The sequence below is a fragment of the Barbus barbus genome, assembly GCF_936440315.1.
Source record: "Barbus barbus genome assembly, chromosome: 9".
In the NCBI taxonomy this organism is placed as follows: domain Eukaryota; kingdom Metazoa; phylum Chordata; class Actinopteri; order Cypriniformes; family Cyprinidae; genus Barbus; species Barbus barbus.
In genome coordinates this window covers 6482062-6494825 of record NC_136737.1, presented here as the reverse complement: position 1 = coordinate 6494825, position 12764 = coordinate 6482062, and the positions used below count along the sequence as shown (strand labels likewise).

The window sequence follows — 12764 nt, the reverse complement described above, 5'->3', positions numbered from 1 at the left end:
CTACTTCATTATTTCAAATGAACTAACACATATTTTTGCTATTCTGAGCCGCTAAAATTAGTTTTTGTTGTGCCCTGCTTATGATTGATTAAGCACTTTTATCTGTTATGGAAATATAAAGTCAGAAAATTAGAAAATCAGATTTTATTAACAAGTTTAGCTTCAATTTGCTAGATAACCTAACACTTTATTACATCACTTACTATGAACATGAATGAACAATTAATCATAATGTGTTTATAATTATGCATTAATTAGGCCTATGTGCGTGTATGTGCATTATAATATAATTGCACACCTATACCCTCTCTGTTGTTTTTATTACACAAAAAAAACTAATAATAATAATTTTGCCCCAGATTACAGTCTGGAGAAGCAGACATTCAATGCTAAAAGTCAGAGCCAGTCTGTAGATTTGATTTGACAGATTTCACAGAAAGTTGCGTCATGTCTGATGGTCACAGACTCCAATTTTTTATCCTTAGACTATGAATCCATCCAGTTGGAGGATATCAAACAGAAGGAAACAGTAATAAACAACAAACCATTTGGTTGCTGGCCGTGTTTTGTGGTGGAAGAAAATGACTGTTCCACAGTAGCAGTCAATGTAAGCCACAGAATTATATAAAGTCACAACTTTGAGTTGTGAAGTCTGTCATGGAAATTCTCAATAGAAATACAACTTATTTTTAGTTCATGCATTTCCTACATGAATGAATTCAATATATGTTAGATTAACTTTTAGGTAGATCTGTAGCCTTTATGCTATCGATCATCAGTTGGACACCGGTGCACTGTGGTGTGTAGCACCAGGAGAATTAATAATATATATGAACACTATATAAAGTGCGTACTGTAAATGCAGCATGCAGCTTCAGTGAGAAAGACAAAGCATGTTGACAACAGATGTGACAAGCTGAACTATCAACACACCCAAACACATTCCATACCCCACTGCAGTTTAAACAGACCCATAGAAAACCACAGCTCATGTTTTTCTTTTTCTAGCACAGAGAATGAACGCTATTCAGCGAATGTGGTAGCTGTCAAAGTGAAACATCTGTGGTCTCACTTATTTTCAAGAAATGTTTGACCTGAAGAGTAGAAAACGTGTGCATTATTGGATGCCAGAAGCATGTGTCAGTTGTTTGTTGGTAAAGAGTGTCTTTTATTTCCTCTCTTGTTGATGCAAACATCACAATCTGACTTCCTTTTCATAAAAACAGCTTTACAGACTCTATTTCAGACAGGCTGAGCATTATGAATTAATATTTATTATGATTATGAATATTTATTCCATGACACTAATACTTCCTGTTCTGGTGTGTATATATACATATATAGAGACGCTGCCTCAAAAAGAAGACTTCATTAGAAATACTTTTTTTTATATACTGTGTTTTCACTGACTTAGTTCATGCTTTTTTATATATATTATATACTGAGTAATATGTAGGATTTCCATTTGTTATTTCCGGATTAAATATAGTCTGAAATTCGAGCAGGTCTATTACTGTGACATCTTGTTTGGGCTCGGGTATCTTGTCACATGATGGACAGATTTAGTCAGCCACACATAAGCTACTCTTCAAATCTGAATATATATTTTTATTGCCATACATAAGTTTTGAATTACTGAAAGAATTGAGTTGAATATTTAACCTGTTATTGTTTTTACATGAGTTTTTGTATTTTAATTTGTCTTTGGAGGTGTTGAAACGCTCGGAACGATTTTGAGTATCCATTGTGAGAATTTATCCATATAAGAAATTACAAATAAATTCATTTTGCTCATGTTTAATGAAAGATGAGCCAATTCTAACTCCAAAAACGGATGCTTTTATGTTTATTATTGGTGCTTTGACTCTACTCTGAGCAGGGGTGTGTTTAGTGTTTTGGGGGCCCTCACCAAGTGTTCCCGGAGGGGCCCTCCTCGGTGGATTTTGCGATCGATTCTGGGGTAGGGATGGGTATCGTTTACATTTTATCGATACTGATACGATGCTTATCAATACAGTTATCAATACTACTCTCTATAATTTGGTTCAAAAATAAATGATGTAAAAAGATGTTGAAAATTTCAAGTTATTTTATTGCTGCAGTTTACAAATGCCTACAAGCAAACAGAAAAAGGCACATAAAGAATATTTTTTTAAATAAAAAGACCCTTCAAAGAGAGAGCGAGAGAGATTTCCTCAGCATGCCACAGCACAACATATTTGATCATCATGTGCATAGGAGTACAACTTATAACTTATGTAAGAGAATTCTGGAGTCTCTAGCTATTTTTATTATAGAAAATTAAAATATTGACTTTCTCAGGGAGCAGGCATGATTTCTCCTAACAGAGAGTGTCCTTCTATGTTTTAGAGGGACTTTTTTTTATATCTCTGTTTTTATCTACATGATAAAAAGGCTTCTTTTAACATGTAGACTTATTTATAGTGATTCTCCGATCAGGATTTTTACAGACATTCATTCAGGTCCTGAGTTTCATTTTTGAAAATGGGGTGAATTCCCTTCTTAGATGAGTCTTGTGGGAGGGAGGATTTTTATTTTTATTTTTTTTTTGAGTGGTGGAGGGGGGAATTTTCAGACTTTTTTCCCCCAATAAAATATGTAATTAAATGTTTGATCATGCTATGTGCTTTTGTTTTTACAATGGGCAATTGTTGAGAGTGCACGAGTGGTGAATAGTTTAAATACTGGCAAACTTGAAAGAAATGCAAATGATGAACTTTAGTGATGATGCATGTAAACTGTGCCAATTCCTGTGTCAATCATGCAGTGTGCAGCTCATTTATAGTGCTGACGCGATGTGGTGATATGAAGCCATTTGCGCATTTTGAGAGGGAAAGACAGAGAGCTCGCGGAGAACTCATGCTGTTTGTAAAATTAAGCCTCACAGAAAGTTTTCAAATTATTTTATAAGTTATTTAATAAAGAAATATGAATTGTACCTCACCTTCAGCATTATAGTTATTTTACACGCGCCGGACAGAGTTTGAGACTGTGCTGCTGCATGTCGTGCCAAACCTCTGACGGAAGACAGCTTGAGATCGCCACCCCTGGGCCCGGGGCCCCACGCAATTGCGTGGGTTGCGTCGTGCCTAAACACGCTGCTGACTCTGTGACATATTTTATTGCGCATGCAAAATAGCGCACGCAAAGGCTTATCAGGTAGAGATGTTATTGTTCCACAGGTGAAGTCTTATTTTTAACACTAGATGGCGCTCAGAGAAAATGGCATTCAAAGTTTAAAATGTGCTATTTTTGGCAAAAAATGTAGTTACTGCGTTTTGCTTTTGGATGGCAGAATTGTTATACTACTGAAAAAATATATCGTTTGTTTGTTTTAATTGTTTAAAAAAAAAAAAAAAAAAAAAAAAAGTGAAAGTGAAAATAAGTAAATTACAGCCATCAAACATCTGCATGATATACCAATTACAACAGAGAACAATTCATTGCATTTATTTTTTAAAATGACTATCAGACACCGACAGACAAAAACAGGTTATGAACTGTTATCATTGCTGTTTTCAGAAATAACTGCATGATTATAACTAAGCTCTTTATATTGGAGTATGCCACAAACATACTGTATACTTGTGTAGGTTAATATATATCTAAACTCAACTGCCTGATTGCTTCATCATTGCAAAAATATAGACGATCTTCTGGCTCAAATCTGCAAAATAGGAATGAGGCATTAAGATATTAAGATATTATAAACATTAACATCATACATTCCTGTAAAGCTGCTTTGAAACAATTGGTACAGTATTGTATAACGAAACAAAAACATAAATCTGACTTCACTCAAATTGACTGATATTTTATCACATACTGTTCTATCCGAGAGAATTGTTTATCTGTTAGATAACGTCAGACTGTAAGTTTCATAATAGCAGAAGTGGAAAATCTAGTCCTTCAACCACACGCTAATGACGCCTTAGATTTCTGTGTCAAATGTCAACCACAAACATTCAGCAATGTTCAAGCACAATTGTTTGTCCACCAGCAGATCTGCACAGATATAACTCAGATGCAAAAATGTTTCTTCTTTCTTGTTGTTTTGGGGATTTTTTTAAAAGAAAAACATTCTTTAAGAGGCTATAAGAGTCAAGCATGAAAATGTTCCAGTGTGCCACAAAATTAAAGTAATTTGTTAAAAGTTTTTGTATTACAAGAGACATTTTTAAGAGCATTTCATTAGTCCACCACTGAATATCACACTTCAACAATCCACAATAGCTCAATCCACAATTTTAAAGAGCTCAGATGAACTCCGAGGCTGTCGCAGGAGCTTCCTGTGAAAGTCACCAAAGCAGGTCTGGTACTTGTTTGATCATCTTCTCTTGACGATAGGTGCATATTCCACATGATCATCCTCTTTAACATCCTGTAAAAAACACAAGATAGCAATTTCAATTAAAAAATGAAGAAATAATTCAATCTTATGTATGTCCGTGAAGCATTGTAAGAGTCACAAAAGCATGTGCAGTATGTGAAACTGAAGATTTGGATTGCTATGTCATTAGCTGACACAGGAAATACTTCATGAGTGAGCACTGAAAATATTAACTAATGTAGATCTGTTATTCTTTAGTTAGGTGTTGTGAGTATTATGACATATGAGTCACTGTTTTGCACACTGAATACTGATCTTATGACTTTTATGCATATGTAATAGGGTGCTGTTTCGTGTTTTGTCGTACGCACAAGCACACACTGTTGAAATGATACACAACATAAATTAGTGGTAAACAATCTCACCGGTTTCTGTGGTTTTCTTTTGTAGAACATCGGCTCAATGTAAGTGATCTCGTCGTCATTAGTCTCAACTGTTTCAAACATAATAATAATAATAATGTATTAAAGCAACATTGCATTTCTGTGTTTTCAGTATGTTTTATTAAAGAATCTGTGAGACAATGTAACAATAATTGCCAAACCCAACATATACACACATTATGTTGTGCTCTTTCCATTGATCTTTGTATGCTGAAAATCCTTTACTTAATTTGGAGTTTATGCACCTCGGATTTTTTAAGTGAAAAAACATTCATGGACAACTTTAGCAATGTTCAGTCAAAACCTAAGCTCACACTACGATCAACCATTTCTATAAAGAAACACAAAACCTGTGCTAATTGAAAGAATTGAAAGAAAACAAGTTGATGAAAAAATGTAATCCAATGTTTGGTAATAATATAGCATATCAAGAAATTTATAATAAAATGTATACATCAGAAGTGTAATAAGTTGGGAAAAAATTCCCAAAAATTGCCCTTTTTTTTTTTTTTGGAGAAGTTGGTAAATAAATTTAAGTAAGGTAAAGTTGGTACGTTTTAGTCCAATGCAATAACATGTAGGAAAAGCAGGCCTCTCTGGATCAAAATTAATAGAAGGAATTATGCTAATAAAGTATATTATTATTTGTTATAACACTCATTACTTTTACAAATGTAATAGCCATCAAGAGATTTAACACTTGCCTTCTTGATCAGTTTTTCTACATTTCCTGCAAATACAAAATATCAGGATTGCAGTCAAAATCAGCAGAGATCCAGCTGCAGCGGCGGAGATCAGCACTATTTTAGACCCTGAGAAAACAGAGAGACAGGCATTAGTGTGACCTATTGATAAAGTTAACATATAAATGGATTTCAGAGTTTTCGTTTAATTTGTTCAGCAGTAAAATGCTGAACTTTTTATTATTATTATTATTATTACCGATCAATGAAACCAATAATTATAATCAACTCTGTAAATAATCACTAATATCAGCGTTGCTGTACCTGAACATGTGTGACAGAGTTGACTGATGTCCAGATGTTGAGTCTGGTTGCTGATGGGATTGTTGAGCACACAGCTGTAGGTGTTTTTATCCTGATATTCCACTTCCAGAGGTAGAGAGAGACTGATGCTGAGATCAGACACACTGATGCTGGACAATAAACTGTTTCCTTTGTACCAGGAGAGAGTCACATCACTCACATTCACCACTGAACACAACAATGAACAATATGATGATGATGATGATGATGATGAAGAACAATTTCTTATGATGTTTGGAGTAGGCAAAGAAGCTGAGAAATAAGAGTAAATGATACTGTTTCAGTTGTTGAGTTAGAGTTTGTGTCATTCATTGAGTGTTTGTGATTTCAGTTTTTTAATAACACTGTTTGAGTTTGAGATGCCAACCGTGGAATAATTCATCAAAAGGAAACTGTTTAATAAATTTAAAATTAAAGTGAAAATGAAGGTGTATCTCAGATACTATCAATTTTAAGAATGAAAAGTCTTTAGGATGCATACACTTTAAAGCTACAAATAAAAGAAACCGATATTGAACTCACCATAGACAGTGAGACTGAAGCTCTTGCTCACACTGTTGGTCTGTAGTTTATAGAGTCCAGTGTGTTCAGTTCTGGTGTTTGTGATGATCAGAGATCCAGTTTGATGATCCAGCTTCAGTCTGTCTCTGAATCTCCCATCAAGAACATCATCATATACAGTGACGCGGTCAGCCATTACATCGATTTGAGCTATTAAAGTTTTTTCAGATCCAAACCACCACAGAATCAGATCACCATCCATCATTTCAGTAAAACCAGAGTTTAGAGAGACTGAATCTCCCTCCAGCACTGACACTGACTCCACTGCATCTTCACCAAACACACCTGAAGAACAGAGAGTTTGTCACAGATCAGAGATTCTGGTGGTTCCAAAACATTTATATACCGGTGTTGCTTCACACAAATAACAAAGTAACAGATTAAACAAAATACTTGTGAATATTTTTCAACCTTGACACTGTAAAACTACGTTTCAAATATTTGATGAGATATTGGCATTAACTATTTTTTTTAATAATTTGATGAGCTCATGTGAACATGTGAACTGAATTTTCATAATAATTCGATCTCATGTGATGTTAGACCTGAATCCAATAGATCTTACAGCAGTATCTTAATTTGGTTTCATAATGTCTTTTATTTAGAAATATGCAAATCCATCATATTACCCTGTGTAACAAACAAAGCATGAACTAAATCAGTAAAAACATAATATAAAAGCACAAAAACACACATTTGTAACTTACCATTCACTTGCCACAAACACAAGCAGAAAAGGACATGAACCATTTTCTTAGAGCATGCTAACATTAGAATGAAAATATCTGAAAGCTGACTATTTAGAAGTGAGATATTAGATCCTCCCCCAACAGGATTCGACCACCCTTCACAGACCATACGAGGGTTTCACTTAAATTACAGTTACAATGTATAACATGCATTAAGATTCACTGCACAGTGGCAGAACATTTTCTGTCATACAGGCACATGTTAAAATTTATGGCAGTTTATTAAATCAGTCTTTCATTATTTTTGTGGCACCGTACGCCAGAACAGGGAGAAGTCAGGCCATGAAAAGAATGTATAACTTCATTTATAATGCTTAGTCAAATAGTTAGTGTCTATGAGAGATGAATAATGAGTATAAGACAAAAACGTGTATTTGAAACTCTTATTGGACTCTTTATCAAACATGAGCACAGATGTTTTTTTGTAAAAAGGAAGTCAGACTGTGAGGTTCATATTAAAAAGGAAATGATGGCATCCAATAATACGCACAGGTTTTCCATCCATAAAGTCGAACCACATTTCCTTGTAAATAAATGAAACCACAGATCGTTTCGTTTTGACACACAGGCGGTGTCGCATTCGGTGAATTGCGTTCATTCTTTTCGCTAGAAAAAAAAAAAATATATATATAAATAAATAAATACGCTGGGTTTTTTTTAACGTGTGTGTTCGAATACAATGGGGGCTTTTGTTTACCTTGTAATTAAGTATCCTGCTTTCAGAATGCACCAAAAAAAGGTTTGAATTGAGACTTTGCCTGTAAGTTGCTTTGAACAAATACTTGTATCACCCACCTTCACAAGATAAAGTTAATCCACGAATTTAATTTTAATTCCGTCTATATTGCAATATATATATATATATATATATATATATATATATATATATATATATATATATATATATATATATATATGTATATTATTTTATTTATTTGGATTTATTTATTTATTTGGGAGGGGGTGCTTCTTCAAGTGAAAGAGAATCAGACAAAACTTCCTTTGTTATGTTTTAAATACTGTTTCTGGGAGCATTCTCATAGGCCAATTTCAAAAGAAACGAATCTTATCTGGTCACATGATTTACTGAGAACATGCCACTAAACTTGCGAAACGTCAATAGCCTATATCCAATATATGCACCATAGCTATGTTACGTATGTTTCGTTTTCAAATATTTTTTTTCTATGGGGTATATGTCATGCTAACTGATAAGTGATCAAATAAAGCACCAAACAGACACCCAGAAAACAAGATTAGATGGTTTTAATATATTTTTCACCAAGAACGTGATTCAGTGTGATTCACTTAGAATTGTGGCTGATCTTTTAAAATGACTGAGGCTTATAACACTCTGCCCGCCCCGCCTACAGACTGTAGGAATAAAAGCACACCTGGTATCGCTTTCTTGTAGGATTTCAGAGGCAATATGTAATACGTGTTCTTTTTTTTTCTTTTTCTTTTCTTGCTTTTCCCCTTTATCTTTACACCGATTTTTTAAAAAGGGACCTCCATATTCTATCAGAAAAGAAGGAAATAAATTCAAACTCTGTTGAAATTATTCACCAGGGAATAACAATTAAAACAATGGGACGCTGCTTTGTACTTACTCTGCTTGTTTTTCTTTTTGATGGTAAGTCATTTAACTGTAATTTCAATATCTGCTTTGACTGCATTGGTCTATGCAGTAGGAATGCAGCTGTAGAAAGTATATGTCAATCTGACAGGCTTTCTATAGCAAATACATTCATGTTCACGTAGAAAAAAAAATGCATGAATTGAAAATCTGTACCTTGCATGCGAGAAATGTCTCGTTGCTTTGGAAAAAATAAAAATCCAAATGTAGGCTATAGATGTAAACATTCACAGGATAAAGTTACTCTGGGAATTGCATCGTAATTTAGTCCACTGCAATAGTTTTAAGTTCGCACATTGTCTTTTGATGAGCTTCCGTGAAAGAGATTCAGACTCTGTTCTGTTTTAAACCTCCTTCTGCAAGCATACACATTGTCCTATTGAGCATACACTTTATATATATATATATATATACACACACACACACACACACACACATATATATATATAGGCTGTATGTGCGCAACTATAATGTTGTAACGGGAAAATTTACAACAGCCATAACGCCTGAAATGCATGGTCTGTTTGGTGCTTTTAGAGGAATGAAATGAAACAGAGACTCCAGTGAATATATAGGTTAGCCTACTTTGAAAAGGCGAGGCTGGTATCGTTTCTTTGTAAATCACGTGGTCGAGGCCAAACTAGGTTTCGTTTTTTGTTCGTCACTTAATTTCCTTGTCGGATCTTTACTCGAAATAAACTGGCACAGTCTAGTTGCTTGAAATGTGAGGAGTAGCCTACACGTTTTCAAAGCAGTATGTTATGTTTAATTTGTCAATAAAGATTTTTCTACTTTTATATATATATATATATATATATATATATATATAAAAAAAACCTGTATGGGCCTGTATGTTAAAAATTACATCTGCTAGAAAAAGAAAAAGTCAATTTTCAGTTGATAATCACTGCCCACTAGCTAAAACCAACAAACAAGGTTGGTAGATGTTTTTCCGCAGAATTAACAACATCTTCAGCTAATCATGATTTATTAACTTCCTTGTGGAGATCTCTAGGCTATTAGTCAGTTGTTATGCCCCGCCTTTGGAAAAGCACACATCATCACACTGGATCACTATAGCTAGCTATATGGTCTAACCAGGAACAAACATTATGTAATACGAGCCCTTTATTCTTTATATTTCTTTGAGTGTCTCTGTTTCTTAATTCTTCGGTTTATCAGGTGAACAGCAGTTAAAATAATGGGAATCTATTTTGTCCTTGCTCTGTTTGTGTTTCTCGTTTATGGTAAGCCGTTTGACTTTGTATCCCTTTCTATTTTATGCAAACAGTTGAATTTTTCTGTACGTTTGAACTATTTTTTAGAAATTTGCTTTATATTTATTTTTAAAATATGTACACATGCTCTCATATTCTTAATGTAAAATGGCAACATGTTGTATAAAACATTCAGCTCAAATGGCCAAATTTTATATATATATAAAAAAAATAGTTTTAGTCACTGGATATTCTCGTTTGTTGTTTCATATAATCGCTGTCAAATATAAGTACATCTTGCTTTAACGTATAACTTGCTTTAACTATATATTTCTCCACCATAGAGATCTTTATTATCTAAGATCTCATGCAAATTGATTTCTCATTGGTGTGGTGTTCATTTCCATGTCAAATGCACACACGCACATAAGTTATTATTATTTGTATTTGTCTTCAGGTGTGGTTGGTGATGATGTGGTAACAATGTCAGTGATGGAGGGAGATGCAGTCCCTTTGTACTCTGGTGTTACCAAACAACAACATGACAAGATGCTGTGGTATTTTAACAACACTCTGATTGCACTGATCAATGGAGAAGCTAGTAAGAGTTGTGTGTACTATGGTGACGGTGAAATATTCAAAGGCAGACTGGAGGTGGACTATGACACTGGATCTCTGAACATCACAAACATCAGACCTGAACACGCTGGACGCTATGAAGCAAATTTCATCCAAAGCAAAAGCTCAGGAACCAGCCACAGCTTAAACCGAAACAGCAAGTGTGACGGCACAAAAATCATCAAAAAAATTACCAACATTGGCGACACCATAAAAACATTCAGTGTTTCTGTCACTGGTAAGTCACTCAGTGTCATCTGCAGCACTTTTCGATGACTGTTCATGAATTGTCAGAAGGTGACCTGCCTAAACAATGACTTTCAAACCAGTTCAACCTCTCTCCTTGTTTATAGAACAACAATGTCATAACAGGTTTTTTGCACAAATTTAATTTCCGCATTTCTGACTGACGAGAACAGACTGATACTCTTCAGTCTTTTTCAGTAGACACTGATGATATTTAGTAGATTATAATTGGTCGACACTGTTTCGTCCCTGTTTGGAAAGGTTTTCCTGCTGCTACAAATAAAAAGAGCTGCCTTTAAAAATAAATAAATAAATACAAATCTAAAATAATAAATTGCATGCTTTTTCATTGTGTTGTTATGCCATTGTGTTTTCCAGCCTCTCTGTCTGGTCCGGACAAAATCATTGACGAATCGTTCAATATGGAGAAGGAACAAGAGTCTGAAAAAAGTATGTTTTTATCCATCCATTCCTTTTCTGTTTATTTACAATAGATTCGACCATATATTAGTTATACATGTGTGACTGTGCTGACGTTAGTGTATCATTTATGCAGTGAATTGTCTTTTGAACTGTCTGTCTTCTCTGTTCTAGATTCAGTACCTTCTTTAGCTCTTATAGTGGGACTATGTGCTGGTGTTGGTGTTGTTATGCTGGTGGTTGTAGCTGTTCTTGGTGTGATTTGCTGTCATCGCAGGAGCTCTAATAAGGGCAAGTATAACCTACAGATACTATTGTGAGAGAAAAACATCATCTTTATTAAGCAAAATTATTGTTTAATTGTCTGTGATTTTTTTTTTAACAGAAGACATGAAGAAAAACTCATCTGAGCATCTGTTGAAAGTCCCAGTATGAGGTAAGATAGCTATTGGTGCAAATGACATATTAAAAAAATCCAGACAAGATCAGATTTTTTTTGCATCCGTTCTGAGCCTCTTCCAAACAGATACTTATATATAAAATATAAAATTCAAGTTGTGTCTTAAGTGAATTTAGGTGACAAAACAATTGGATATGGTTAAAAGATGAGGCATGCCATATAAACACAACCTAGATCCATAGCAATATCTCCAAGATGCAATAGAGACACCTATTCAGTACATATTTATTATATATGACCACTGAATTAATGGAATTTTCAGCAAAGTCATCCTAATGGAAAATAAATATTTTAAAGCGAATCTTATTAAATGATTAATAACAGATGTGATGATTTTCTATATAGCCTAAATGTAAACACTGTTCAGTTTTCTCTCCTTTCCTTCTGTGAATTATTGTTTTCTTACAGAAAGAGAGAGATTGTGTTGTCTAAGAGGATCTCAATAGGATCAGCCAAAAATAGTTATGATCTTAGTCATAATTAGCCTCTTTATTGTCTTTATTTCTTCTTCTTTTTCTTCCTTCCCTTAAAGTATTGGCATCATGTCATGACTCCGGTCTGATCAGCAGGTTATGTGTCTCTTTTTGTACGTGTTTGTTGTTGAGATCACATGAGTTTTGTTTGACTGTTTGCCATGTGCTCGTTGTCTTCGTGGTTCCCCTCGCCATCGTTATCTCATTAAACTGTGACTAGTTTATCCATCTATTCTCCTTCTACTTAAGTTCCCCTCGTGTGTAGTCTGGTGCCTGACCGTTGTGGTGTGAACATGCTATGCTTCGCTTGTGACCTACTTTTGGTTTAGTCGTGTTTTGTCCTATTCAGTTTAGTGAATTCAGTTTAGTGTTTTCAGTTTAATTTCTCTTCTGTCCCCTCTCTGCCTCTCGTTCTCAGTTCCAGCTGTTTTTAGTGGCTTCTCCACTCCTGCACCTCTCTGCACGCTCAACGGGGAAATCTCCACCCTGACGTTGTGCTAGTACAGACTCTGGGAGCCTGTGCGCTGTGCTCTCCCCACCCTGA

At 34.6% G+C, this 12764-nt stretch overlaps 2 protein-coding genes across 3 annotated transcripts; one reads left to right on the top strand and one right to left on the bottom strand.

The window, feature by feature from the left end:
• Positions 1-3456: 3456 nt before the first annotated feature.
• Positions 3457-7203, bottom strand: LOC306874927 (SLAM family member 5-like). The gene is made up of 6 exons (XM_079425262.1): positions 7109-7203; positions 6363-6686; positions 5802-6092; positions 5499-5606; positions 4777-4844; positions 3457-4402 (listed from the first exon to the last, which is right to left on the bottom strand). The coding sequence occupies exons 1-6, from the start codon at positions 7170-7172 to the stop codon at positions 4349-4351; spliced, it is 909 nt and encodes a 302-aa protein (XP_079281388.1). The 5' UTR covers positions 7173-7203; the 3' UTR covers positions 3457-4348.
• A 1316-nt stretch (positions 7204-8519) lies between these two features.
• Positions 8520-11723, top strand: LOC306874950 (uncharacterized protein). 2 transcript variants are annotated; one of them, XM_079425288.1, is made up of 5 exons: positions 8520-8783; positions 10461-10859; positions 11246-11317; positions 11462-11578; positions 11673-11723. In XM_079425288.1, exons 1-5 carry the CDS (start codon positions 8738-8740, stop codon positions 11720-11722), a joined length of 684 nt encoding a protein of 227 aa, XP_079281414.1. In that variant the 5' UTR covers positions 8520-8737; the 3' UTR covers position 11723. The 2 variants fall into 2 exon arrangements, with proteins under 2 accessions (XP_079281414.1, XP_079281415.1); XM_079425289.1 differs by lacking the exon at positions 8520-8783 and adding an exon at positions 9826-10033.
• Positions 11724-12764: the final 1041 nt, after the last annotated feature.